General features: G+C 43.4%; 1 protein-coding gene across 2 annotated transcripts in view; it reads right to left on the reverse strand.

Annotated features, from left to right (window-relative positions):
- Window positions 1-13,383, reverse strand: part of APC2 (APC regulator of WNT signaling pathway 2) — a 65,083-nt gene that overhangs the window by 26,319 nt on the left and 25,381 nt on the right. The window contains exons 1-4 of one of the 2 annotated variants that reach the window (XM_042479766.1): window positions 9,938-10,100; window positions 6,992-7,150; window positions 4,125-4,215; window positions 2,686-2,878 (exon numbers count right to left, since the gene is read on the reverse strand). In XM_042479766.1, coding sequence (XP_042335700.1) covers window positions 2,686-2,878; window positions 4,125-4,215; window positions 6,992-7,150; window positions 9,938-10,006 — 512 coding nt within the window. In that variant the 5' untranslated portion in view covers window positions 10,007-10,100. Of the gene's footprint in view, window positions 1-2,685; window positions 2,879-4,124; window positions 4,216-6,991; window positions 7,151-9,937; window positions 10,101-13,383 lie in introns of those variants that run through there. The other variant, XM_042479767.1, reaches the window with a different exon arrangement.

Below are 13,383 nucleotides of genomic sequence, written 5' to 3' on the forward strand. Positions count from 1 at the left end.
TAGAAGATATACACACACACACTGTGTGACCCTGGGTGGGGAGGAAATTTCATGTTAATCTATGTGTTGTTCTGTTGTTGATGGCAGGGCCTCAGAATGGGAGGATATGCAAAGGAGGATTAGTGTCTGCTGGTTGTGTGTGTGTGTGTGTGTGTGTGTGTGTGTGTATATATATATATATATATATATTTGTTGTTGTTGTGGGCCTTCAAGTTGTTTCCAATATATGGCAACCAAGGCAAATCTATCATGGGATTTTCAAGGCAAGGTTTGTTCAGAAGAGGTTTGCCTATTCTTTCTTCTGAAGCAGAGAGAGTGTGATTTGCCAAAGGTCACCCAGTGAATTTCCATTATAATAATAATACTGATTTATTTATAGCTTGCCTTTTCATGGGGAATCAAGGCGAGTTACAACGTCTAAAAACAGTGTATTACATATCAAATGGCTCAGCAGGGATTTCAAAACCTGGTCTCCAAAGTCAGAAAAATAGATGCTGGAAAAGACAGGAAAGCAAGAGAAGGAAGAAAAAAATCCTGGGTGTGAAAGAAAGAAAGAAAGAAAGAAAGATGAGAGGAAAAGGAGAAGGAGGGAGAGGGAGAGAAAGGAGGAAGAAGAAAAGGAGGAAGAAGGGACAGATGGATGGTTGGATGGATGGGGACAGAAGGGGAGAGAGTTAAGGGGGGAAAGGGGAAGGAAGGAGGTAAAGAGAGCATGGAAAAAGAGAGGGGGTAGTAAAGGGGGAGGCAGAAAAGAAAAGAAGAGTGGAGAGACCCAAGGGAGGAAAGGAAGTGCTGAGAAAGAATGACAGCAAAAAGGAGGTAAGTAAATAAATGCTGGGAACAGAGAAAGAAGATGTGGAAAGAAAGAAAGAAAGAAAGAAAGAAAGAAAGAAAGAAAGATGGAAACAATTGGAGAGTGCCTGCCCTTGAACTGCAGCCTGTTGGAGATAGCAACCTTGCATGCTTAAACTCACTGATAGCTATATTTGCATGTTACTCTAGTTTAAGCTCAGTATATGCCTATGGTTACTTCTATTTGTGGATTTGCACCCTTTCTCACTTCCTGAGTCAGGTAGGCTTCCTTTATTTTTCTCTGCTTGCTGTTTCCTTCTTCTCTCTCTCATTAAGCATGTGCTGAGGAAGGGTCTTTTGCATGAGAAGCTCCAATCTTCCTGAAACCATGTATATATTCTTTCCTCTCCCTCCCTGACAACCTGCCTCAAGAAGCTGAATCTCTGTATTGATCATGCACAAGTGTGAGTAAAACTCTTTATACCTTTCAAAAGATGACTGGGTTTGATTCTTTTGTCTGGAGCTGAGATGGTTATTGTTCTAACTTCTGCCCCAGTGTATATACTCATGTATAGACATTTAGGTCAAAAAATTGACCCCAAAACCCTGATTTGACGTATTCATGGGTCAGTGTGAGTACTGTATCTTAACTCTTATTTAAAAGAAGAAACCATTCCCTGGTGAAAAGCAAGAGTATCATCTGTCCTGGAAGCATTTACCCTCTGTATTCTCTCATCCATCCAGCCTTAAGGCTCAGTGCATAGAGTTATGTCTGCTGGAATTTTGTGAGCTCTTTGACATTGTTTTACTTTGCTTCATTCTTTAGATCCTTTGCTATATGCTCCTCGACTTATCCACGAGTCGTAGCAAAATCCATAATTTTGGCCTCAAAACTTGCCCTCGACATATACACGAGGTTGACTTATAGTCGAGTATATACGGTACACTCCTCATGAGACCACTTTCTCCTATCTAAAAAACCAAGGAGGAACTGAGGAGTGGATCTGAAAGTTCTTTTTGTCAAACATGGCTCTGCCTGCCCTTGAACATGAATCAACAGTGCGATGCGGCAGCTAAAAAGGCCAATGCAATTTTAGGCTGCATCAATAAAACTATAGTGTCTAGATCAAGGGAAGCAATAGTGCCACTCTATCCTGCTTTGGTCAGGCCCCACCTGGAATACTGTGTCCAGTTCTGGGAACCACAATTCAAAAAGGATGTGGAGAAATTGGAGCCATGTGTCCAAAGGAGGGCAACTAAAATGGTGAAGGGTCTGGAAACCATGCCCTATGAGGAAAGACTTAGGGAGCTGGGTATGTTTAGTCTAGAGAAGAGAAGGTTAAGAGGTGATATGATAGCCCCATTTAAAAATTTGAAGGGATGTCATATTGAGGAGGGAGCAAGCTTGTTTTCTGCTGCTCCAGAGACCAGAACACAGAAAAATGGATGCAAGCTAGAGGAAAAGAGATTCCACCTCAACATTAGGAGGAACTTCCTAAGAGTAAGGTCTGTTTGACAGTGGAACACACTCCTTCCTCGGAGTGTAGTGGAGTCTCCTTCCTTGGAGGTCTTTAAACAGAGGCTGGATGGCCATCTATCAATGGGGATGCTTTGATTGAGAGCTGCTGCATGGCAGAATGGAGTTGGTCTGGATGGCCCTTGTGGTCTCTTCCAACTCTACGATTCTATAAACGGTAGCCTTCCTCATACAGCTGCACATAGAAGTTGCCCATCTCATGACACCCAAAGGGCGGATCAAGTCTGCTGAGTGTCCTCATGGGCAAGCAAGGGGGAGAAGAAGGAAAATAGAAGGATACCTGGGAGAAGGTGTATTTCTTGTCCATTCCTACCCTCCTCCACCAGTTCCCTGCAACTGCTCCCTGATCCCCTCACCTCTCTCTGTCAAGTTCTTCAAGAAGTCGGATTGTGGCCCGGCTCAGGTCTCCGATGCTATCCTTTCTCTGGAGCGTGGCTGAATGGGCTGGGCTATCCTCAGGGCTGTGGCGGCCCTGGCATACAGGCTCTGGGATCATGGCCTGCGAGTGGAACTTCAGGTTGTACAAGCTGGTGATGTCCATCTGGAGGGCTAGAGGAGAAGGAAGGAGATGGGTAATATTTGGAAGGACAGCACACTTGTGTCATCATTTCACTAAAGACTTAGATCTGCCTTGATTCTGCAAGGAAATATATATATAACATTGCTTGAGAAAGGGTCTTTTGGGGACAACAATTCCCAGAATCTCTCATTTAGTGTAGCCACTAAGTATCTAAGGTTTGTTCTGGGATATATCCCAATAGCATGGTGGAAGACAAGTATAAAGGCATAATAATAATAAGATACACTCCCTCAAAGTGTGGTGCAGTCTCCTACTTTGGGTGTCTTTAAACAGAGGGTGGATGGCCATCTGTCAATGGGGATGCTTTGACTGAGAGTTCCTGCATGGCAGAATAAAGGGATTGGACTGGATGGCCCTTGCGGTCTCTTCCAACTCTAGGATTCTATGATTCTATGAATAATATAATAATAATAAAATTTATTTATATCCCGCCCCATCTGCACTCAGGCAATCGGGGCGGCTTACAGCATTAAAATTATACAAATCATGTCCCCTGATCTTCCCTCCTTTAAAATAGAATTAAAAAGTGGCTTCCATTCACATCATGACTTCCGCATACAAAGAGAGCCTTCTGCTCACAACTGTGATTTCCATTCACAAATGGCTTCCACACACAAAGAGAGCCTTCCGCTCGCACTGTGACATCCACACACAAAGTGGGTTTTGTACAGAAGAGAGCTTCCCACTCACACCATTTCTTCCACCCACAAAGAGCTTCTGTGCACAAAATGGCTTTAGACACAAGACAGCCTTTCACTTGTACCGTGACTTCCGCACATGAAGTGGCGTCTACACCCGGTTGGGACTTGCACTCATGTTATAAGTCCCCCATAAAAAGTGGCTTCCATGAACTTTTGTAAGAGCCTTCTTCTTACATGTGACTTCCATGCAAAAAATGGCTTCCTTTCACAACCTTCCACTCACATCATGACTTGTGCATACTAAATGGCTTCTGCACACAAGAAAGCCTTCCACTCACATTTGACTTCCACACAAAAAGTGGCTTCCACCCACAGCTGAGCCTTCCACTTACTTTATGACATCTGCATACAAAATGGCTTTTGTGCATACTCCACTCCCACCATAATTTCCACAGAGTGGCTTCTGCAGACAATGAAGCCTTCCACTCACATCAAGACTTCCACAAAGTGTTCTCTGTTTACAAAGAGAGCCGCTCACATTGATACTTCTGCTCACAAAGTGACTTCTGCTCACCTTTCAGCTGATCAAGAACCTCCATTTGACCTGAAGACACCATCACCTTGGCCTCCTGTTCTAGCTTGCCTTGCAGGTGCTTCAAAACTTCCTAGGTTGGAGAAGATTTGGAAAGGGGAAAATGGAGACAAAGTGAAAACACAGGATGGGGAGCAAATGAAGACTGTAATTTGCACATGCTCAGAGGTAACTTGCCTACCATTCTTATGAGGGCACTTCAGTCATTCACTCTTACCAGGAGAGGACATGACGGAATAAGGAAAACAAATGAGGAGTGCTTGGTGGTAATGGGATATAGGGCTGGCCCAGGACATTTTGCCACTTGGAACAAGGGACAAAATGGAACCGTCCCCAGATTTCATACACGGAAGCCAACTGATTGGCTATAGAATTGGAGCCTTCACCACATTATCTTTGATAGAGAGGTGGGATATAAATAAAATTTTATTGTTATTATTTTATTATGGGAAGACAACAGGGTGAGTGAGGCAGTGCCAGACAAAATAAAGGTGAACCCATAGCTCCGTCCTCCAACAGAAAAGAATGACCGAAGGACATGGGGAGGAAACATTGGTTTGGCTGCCTCCCAGTCCCTGCCGGCTCACTCTGCCTAATGGTGAGACTGGGGTAGTTCTCTATAAATGGAATCTGAACCTGCAAAAGAATCAAGATGTTCCATAAGATAATTATGCTTTTATAGATCAATAAGTGGAAATGTGGTGGACAAAGCTTTTAGGCTCTTAGGAGATAACGTTGCTCTCTCTAAATGGATGAAATGGATGCATTCTCTTCCTTTGTGTTTTATTTCTTTGCTGTGAAAATAAACTCTCGTATGTTGTTTTTTAAATTTTATTTCTTGCAATGAAACCTTTGTTCTGCATTTAGCGCTGATATCAGTGTTTACTTTCTTAGTAAAGAGAAGTATAGTGGTTTGACCAGTCAAATTAGATCTTCACATTAGTCCACCTTGGGTCATGAAAGTTACCGGGTGACTTTGGGTCAGTCACTTTGGCCTGTTGTTGTTTTTCTTGTTGTTGTTATGTGCCTTTAAATTGGCTCCAGCTTGGCTCCAACACTCTCCTAGGGTTTGCTTGGCAGTATTTTTTCACAAGATGTATGTCTTGGCCTGCATCTGAGGTTGAGAGAATAAGACTTGCCAAAGGTCACCTAGTAAGGTTCCGTGGCTAAGTGGAGATTCAAACCTTTGTCTCCCAGAGTCCTAGGAGATTCCCGCATGAGTTACTACTGCTGGAACTGAAGTGGAATTACAATCATGATTCCTTCTTTTTTGCATGATGTCACTTGTCCGTTGATCTATTGTTACACCGTTATTATCATGCAATTTCACATTAATGAGGGATACTCATCAATAACTGCCAATACAGTATCATTACATTCATGCAATTGTGCAGGGGTGGGTTGTTCTAGTGTTACAGTAGTGTCCCTTTTCTAAACCAACTTAGGGAGCTGGGGATGTTTAGCCTGGAGAAGAGAAGGTTAAGAGGCGATATGATAGCCCTGTTTAAATATTGGAAGGGATGTTATATTAAGGAGAGAGCAAGCTTGTTTTCTCCTGCTCCAGAGACTAGGACCCAGAACAATGAATGCAAGCTTCAGGAAAAGAGATTCCAGCTCAACATTCGGGGGAACTTCCTGTCAGTAAGGGCTGTTCAACAGTGGAACACACTCCTTCCTCGGAGTATAGTAGAGTCTCCTTCCTTGGAAGTCTTTTAAACAGAGGCTGGATGGCCATCTGTCAATGGGGATGCTTTGATGGAGAGTTCCTGCATGGCAGAATGGGGTTGGACTGGATGGACCTTGCGGTCTCTTCCAACTCTATGATTCTATGATCCTAAACAAAGGAGGGATTTGGGAGGGACCATCATAACCAGGCAATTTAGCCCTACAGCAGTGGCATTACTTGGAGGATGCGGTTGTGTGGCCTGCACCCAATGACACCCCAGAAGAGAAGTGATACTCAGTCAGGCCCTCCCCACTCATGCGCACTCCCCCCGTACTCTCCTCCTGCATGTCCTTTAGTGACCTTGTTCCAATGAGGAAAAGGGACAGCATGGGGGGAGTTCACATCACCCCTCAGAAGTCTTGCCCTCCACACCGGTTGACACTAGGTATGGAGACATGACTGCCCTACAGTCAGCACACCTTTTACAAGAGGAAGATAATGCCATCAAAGCCAAAAACAATGAACAGCAGTCAGTTACCAAGAGATTGAGAGAGACTTGAGCCAAAGGGCATTCTAAGGGGTAGTGATAAACAGTCCAAGTCAATCTGAGAAATCGCCAAGAACAATCACGGACCTCACCAAAATAATTTTAAATCATATATATTTTCCAAATAATATACAGATACACTAGAGATGTTCCTCGCTGCTCGCATGGAGGAGAGAAATGGGTAGTAACAGTGAGAAATAGAGCTGAGGGTGGGCAGAGCTATCTCCAAAACACTTGTAGTAACTATTTGAGAAGGTTCCAAAGACGCACTGCGCAGGCACGGAATAATAGCCAAATTGTGTGAGCCACAGAGACCACAAAGAAGAACCAATGGATGCTCATGGACGGTTATAGAGCATCCGTGCACATTCATATGCATCTTGGAAACCAGAGGTTTGAACTTTCAGATCTGTTTTCCTCCAACCCGGTGCATTCTGGAGGCGTGGGATGACAAATTCCATAATCTGCAACCAAAACTATCAGAGATGGTGAGAGATGTAGTCCCACAAAATCTACTGGGGGAAGGTACTGGATGAGCATATAGTCCTGGGGGAAGATTCTGGAGGAGGCTGCCAAGTCCACAAAAGAATGACTAACCCAGACAAACCGAATTTGGGTGACTAGTATGTTGCTCACCTTCATATCTGAGGTTTCATTTTCAAGCTTGGAGAGATGGTTGGAATTGTCCTCCAGTTCCCTGCGGAGGTGTGTGTTCTCTTTCTTCAGTGCCTCCACCTGCCTAACCAGTTGGTCGTAGGATGCGATAGACCCAGACATCTTCAGCTCCTCCATTGACTAGAGTTAGAAAGAGGGAAATGACAAATGTGAGGCAACCAAACAGATGTAAAATAAAGGCCTACCTCAGTTAACAAAGCCCCTGATAAAGAAGTTACATTTTACACAGTCTTTTTATGTCCACCCAACCCCTACTGTCTCCTCTTTCTCCATCTAGCTGGAAGCCTATACCAGCACCAGCAATGGAAGAATGGTAAAGGAGAGTGGAAAAGATTACGGTATTTCCCCGAATTTACACATCTCTCGGTTGATCCTGAACTGGGTTCGAATTGACCTAGCATTGACTTCGATTACATGTGATAACCTCTCACGCAATAATGTGAATCCGCATGATTGCATCCAGGATCACACTGCGTTGACCTTCCAATTTCCCCCGTGGGATAACATCTATAGAGATTTGGTGTTGGGTTTCACCAGCATATTTAAAATTAGCAATGCAATAAAGAAAGCTTGAGCTGGGAATGGGTGAGGTTTTACTCTAGCTGATCTTAGCATAGCTGTGTGTGCCTGTCTGCAATAGACAAGGTAACAGCAGCTGCCTCTAGAACCTCTCACTGACATGTGTGAACAGCAAAACAGAGAGACAACCAGCTACCACTAGCGCGCATATATATATATATATATATATATATATATATATATATATATATTAAAGGCATAGGTTTATAGACCAAAAGGGCCATTATAAGAAAAGTAGAGGCTAGTGAAAAATAAGATCACCCCTGGATATATTTTGGAGGAACCCTTCAAGTGGCCTTTGGAAGGTTCAAAATGTTTTTATTTACTTCTGCAAAGCTTCCCTGGACTATTGTTTCATTTCACACATGTACAGATCATTGATTCTGAATAAAACATTTGATGAATAAAACATTTGATGTTGGGAGTGCTCTTCTTTTTGTGGTGTAGGAACCATCCCCCTATTCTATGTTATTTCTGCTTCTGGGACCAAATTTTCTCCTAAAGAAGCAATGCCCAGGACCATGTCAACTTTGTTAACTGGGGTACAGCAGCCTTTTTTTGTCCTAGTCTTGGAGGAAAGTCGGGGTATCAATAAAGTGATTGATTGGTTGATTGAGTGATCCCCAAGGAATCACATCAAGCATTATTCTTTTGGGAAGGATAAAGTTCACAATACCTCTTGCCACACCTGGTAACCTACTGATCATATATAGGTTTTCTAGCAAATGGCTCTAGTAGTCTGTTAAAGCATTTTAGAGACAGGCCAAATTATAAGCAGGAAAGGGACTGTGTCGTTTTGGAGGGAGATGTGCAGTTTTCTGTCCTGTAAGTGAAACATGCCTAAGTCTTTCATATATAATATAATAATAAAAATATTCATATATGACCACAAATTCCCTTCATCTTCCTGCATGTCCTACTTCCCTCTTGCCACAGAACATATACTTGGCACCCCAAAACGTGCTCAGTATGGCATCCTAATGTGAAAAAATACCACAAACCCAGCCCTCAGTCCCGACCAATTGCAAGACCCGAATCCTATGGTTAGACTACAATAGATCTATCTGCCTATTTATTTATAAATTTAGCTGATTTATATCCCACTTTTCTCCCGAATGGGTCTCAAAGTGGCTTGCTAAAACAGAACACCTAAAACAATGATGGAGTACAAAAGTTGTTTAAAAGCATTAAACCAGACATTCACTTAAGACACTACTTTTAAGACATGAACATTGAAACAATTAAGGCTTTTAAAATACATATTACACACTAAAAACAGCACACCTAGTGAATTAATGAGATTTATGCATATGCCAGCTCATCATTCAATATCATATTTCATTGCTGACTTGAGTAAACCCATTGAATTAATGGAATTTCCCTGTGTGATGACATACCAGTCACTAACTGCTAGAATAATACAGTTTAGGTCTGTGTTGGTTCATTATTTAGCAACCGATTCCTAACTAGAGTAAACCCACTGCACCAATGGAATTTGCCTCTGTGTCGACCCATCATTCAGTAATTGATTCAGTAGGTCTACTTTAACTGGAAGTCAGGTTCCAAAATGTAATGTAATGTGTGGGGTTATTTCCACTGTGTTGACAAACAGATTTTTTTACATATATAGATATAGAGATATCCAACTGTATTTACAAGGTATACAATAAAATCAATCCGAAAGGTTCACAACAATTTAATAATACTAATACTAAGTAGTAGTAGTAGTAGTAGTAGTAGTAATAGCAATAGGGAGGAGGTGGGGCGGAAGAAGATAAATTACTCAGTGCAAGGAAAACCATATATATATACAGTATATAGAGAGAGTAATTTTGCCATGGGGGTAGGTTCTCATTCCCCCCTTTGACACTTTCTGCCCCACTCCATCCACTGCCCCACTACAAAATCCTCCTCCATCGCTTTTCTTTGTTTCTCATTCTCTCGCTCCTCTTTCATCTCTTTGTCTCCTGTGACTCTCCTTGTTTTCTCATTCTCAACACAGTTTACTAGGACTGAACCAGGCAGGGTCATGGCTTACCTGCCTTTGTGAGTCTCCCTTTTCTATCCTCCATCCCCTGTCAGTCCATCAACCAGATCCTCCCATCTTACCTGGTTTCTCTTTTAATCTGCCCCATATGCCAAGAACAGCTTGGGGAAATCCAAAACACAGAACACAGAAACGCACGCATACAGAGCTGGGAGACCAGGCAACTAGAAAATCAAAGAAAAGACCCCCCCCCCCCCACAATTCCCACATGTCAAAAAGACATCATGCACTGGACACCTACCGCACACAAAGACTGGAGACAAATGTGCATTTCACCTCACCTTGTAGCCCTTGGTCCTCATGCTACAAACCCCTTGGCAGGTTTGTGGCTGGCTCTCGCCCACCGCCATCACCAAAGCCACAAATGGATCCCATCTCCATTTTTAAAAATGAATATATGTAATGTCCCAAGGGGTATAGGGATGGAAATTGGTTGGAGGAAGGGGATGGCAATGAAGCCGAGTCAGCATCTCGCCCATGCTCAGGAGTGTCTCTTGTTAATTGTGCGTCATGTGAGCAGTGTGCTGAACTGCATCGATCTGCTAAAACAACCCCCGCCTTTTGCCAGCCCATCATCTCAACAACACAAGTGACATGCCGGGCTTTGTTTAATGTGCATTCCTTCACTCATTCTGTCATTCCCTAGTTTGTATCCATCATTTCACAGCCTCAAAGAATGGGTCGGTAATATTCCGGGCAGCTGCCTTATACCAAGCAAGGCTATGGCTCAGTCATGCTCCATGCTGGCCACAGACGCTGGCAGATGCTCTGGCAGAGAACACCTTCTGGCCCCAATCCTCCTGATGTCATACAGTTACCCCCAAACTCTGGTGCTTCAGGTGTTTTGGACTTCAGCACCCAGAAGCCTTGGCCATCTTGGACAATGCTCTGGGATCCTGGGAGCTAAAGTCCAAAACACCTGGAGGACCGGAGTTTGGGAATCACTGGTGTAGAAGATGGAGCCAGCTTGTTTTCTGCAGCTCCAGAGACTAGAACATAGATCAGTGGATTCAAATTATAAAAGAAGAGATTCCATCTAAACTTCAGGAAGAACTTCTTGAGCCATTTGACAGTGGAATGAGGGTGGTGGACTCTCCCACCTTTGGAGATCTTTACACAGAGGTTGGATGGGCATCTTTAAGTAGTGCTTTTGTTGTGTATTCCTGGATAGCAAGGGGCTGGACTACATGACGCATGAGACACAACTCTTAAGATCCTATGATTCTAAGCTGGATGTGCCAAGCTTAGAATCATAGGATGTGTTCTTCTACTGTGCTATCCTTTCCTTAAAAAGAAAGCAAGATGCTAGTCCTCATAGTTCTACATAAACGGAAATATGGGAAGCATCTTCCTTGTGTCAGAAGCTACCTTCGGCAGGTGCATGCAACTGAAGCATTGTCAACACTGGCTGGCATTAACCTCCAGGGTTTCATATGGGGTCCTTTCCCAGACACACCTGACTTGAACCCAGGGTTTTCTTCATGTAAAGCATGTGTTCCACCAAGCCACAGTGCTTAGCGCCGCAATAGCATTTGCAGTTCTATACTGCTTCATAGTGAACTCAGCACTCTCTAAGCAGTTTACAATCTGTAAGCCAATTGCCCCCAACAAGTTGGGGACTCATTTTACCAACCTACGAAAGGATGGAAGGCTGAGTCAACCTTGGAGCCCTGGGATCGAGTGCTTACATCTGGCCATAGATTTGCTGGCACTCCATTAAAAATACTAACAGAAATCAGAGTGGTGTTTCGAAAGGAAACCTGCCCGGAAAGCATTGCTTGTAGCCCCCCTTCTGCTAAAGTGCACCCAGTTACTTGCATAATGGCAAGAATTAAAAAATTACAAAATACACAGCACGGCATCAAAAGTGACCAACATTTTAAAATGCATGATAAAAAAAAGAAGAAATAAAAGTCTAACCAGAAGATAACACAAAAAAAGGTCTCAAAATCCTGTGTGGGGTTGTTGTTTTTTCCAGTCCACATTTGAACAGGACAAAAACTGAAAGAGAAAATTCTTCCTGGGCCATAGAATCATAGAATCCTAGAGTCGGAAGAGACCCCCAAGGGCCATCCAGTCCAACCCCATTCTGCCATGCGGGAACTCACAATCAATGCACCCCCAACAGAAAGCCATCCAGCTCTCTGTTGAAAAACCTCCAAAGGAGACTCCGCTACACTCTTCCACTATCAAACAGTTCTTACTGAAGTATGTCCAGAGAAAAAGAAAAGGTGTCTTCAAAGCTCGGAACTGCCTTCTTAACAGACCTATGTCAAAGCAAGGATTTGGGGGTGTTCTGTTTTTGGACTTTAACTCCCAGAATCCCCCAGACAGCACAGCCACTGGCCACGTTGGCTGGGGGTTTCTGGGAGGGATAGCCCCTAGAAGTAAATTTGTCTAGCTCTGGAAACCAAACTTATAATTAGGGCTTCGATTTCTTGACGACAGCTTTGTAATTTGCCCGCATGAAAAGCCGTCACTTGGGAAGTTCCACCAGGATTTTAATTTCTTCTCTGCCATCAACCTGAGCTTGGAACAAACCACACAGCAATTTCACTTTCTTGACACCCCTGACCTCTAAGCACCACACACATATCAAAAACCCATTGGTTGCTACACAAACTTGCATGCCTTCCATTTCCACCCAGAATACACTAGCAAGCCCTCCAACACAACCACACCAGCTCAGACCCACAACAGTGAGATTAGAAGAAAAAAATTGTCAAGGTAAGATTATTTATAGTCAGCCTTCCACATTTGTGGCTTTGACTTTTGTGGATTTGATTCTTCACGGATTTGATTTATACGGTCCCTCTAGGAATTTCTAGGTCCTTGTGATTGGGCAGGCTATAAATAAATCATCATCATCATCATCATCATTATTATTAGGTCTGCCAGCATGACTCTATAGTCACATTTGGCCAGAAGTTGACCACAGAGTTGCGTTGGAAGACCCAGAGATCCCTAGAAAGAACATATCTCTAGGCATTTTTAGGTCCTCCAGTGCAATTCTATGGTCAGCTTCTGCAAAAAATTGACCATAGATTTGTGCTGGAGGACCTAGAGATTCCTAGAAAAGTGTTGTCTGAGATTTTAAAACATTGTGGGTTTTTTATTTGCAGTTTTTACACTTGTACAGAGGTCCTGGGCCCCTAACTTCAGCGAATGTGGAGGGCCCACTGTAATATCCGGGAACCATTTACTACAAGACAGACCAAAACCACAAAATGGCCCTAGTGGTCACATCATACAGTGTCCTCCTGAGACCATTCAAGTTCAGCATACAACCAGTTCGGGAGAATAACACTGCTCTCTCACAAGCTCTGGGAGGAAGGTCTTTTTTGGCCTAAGGCAAGCTCCAAATCTTAAACAACTACTCACTTACCAACAGGAAACGTAACATTAACAAGACCATGAACCACATGGACAAGACCCCGCCACAAGACCAGATGCCAACTCTGTCCCCACATCTACTCTGGAGTAACCTTACAGGACCCATTCGCATCACTCACAACATCAGAACCGCACTGACTTGCTCTTCCTCCAATGTGATATATATACCACCTTATGCCAGCAATGCTCCTCTACACTGGCCAGGATAGTCTCTGCACATTATTGGATTCAAATCTGACCTTAGAAATGGCAATACCCCCAAAACCATCACTCACAACACCAGAGGTACATTGATATGCACTTCCTCCAATGTGATACATGCCATCCTATGCCA

This window comes from Sceloporus undulatus, chromosome 7 (genome assembly GCF_019175285.1).
Source record: "Sceloporus undulatus isolate JIND9_A2432 ecotype Alabama chromosome 7, SceUnd_v1.1, whole genome shotgun sequence".
NCBI classification, from domain to species: Eukaryota; Metazoa; Chordata; class Lepidosauria; order Squamata; family Phrynosomatidae; genus Sceloporus; species Sceloporus undulatus.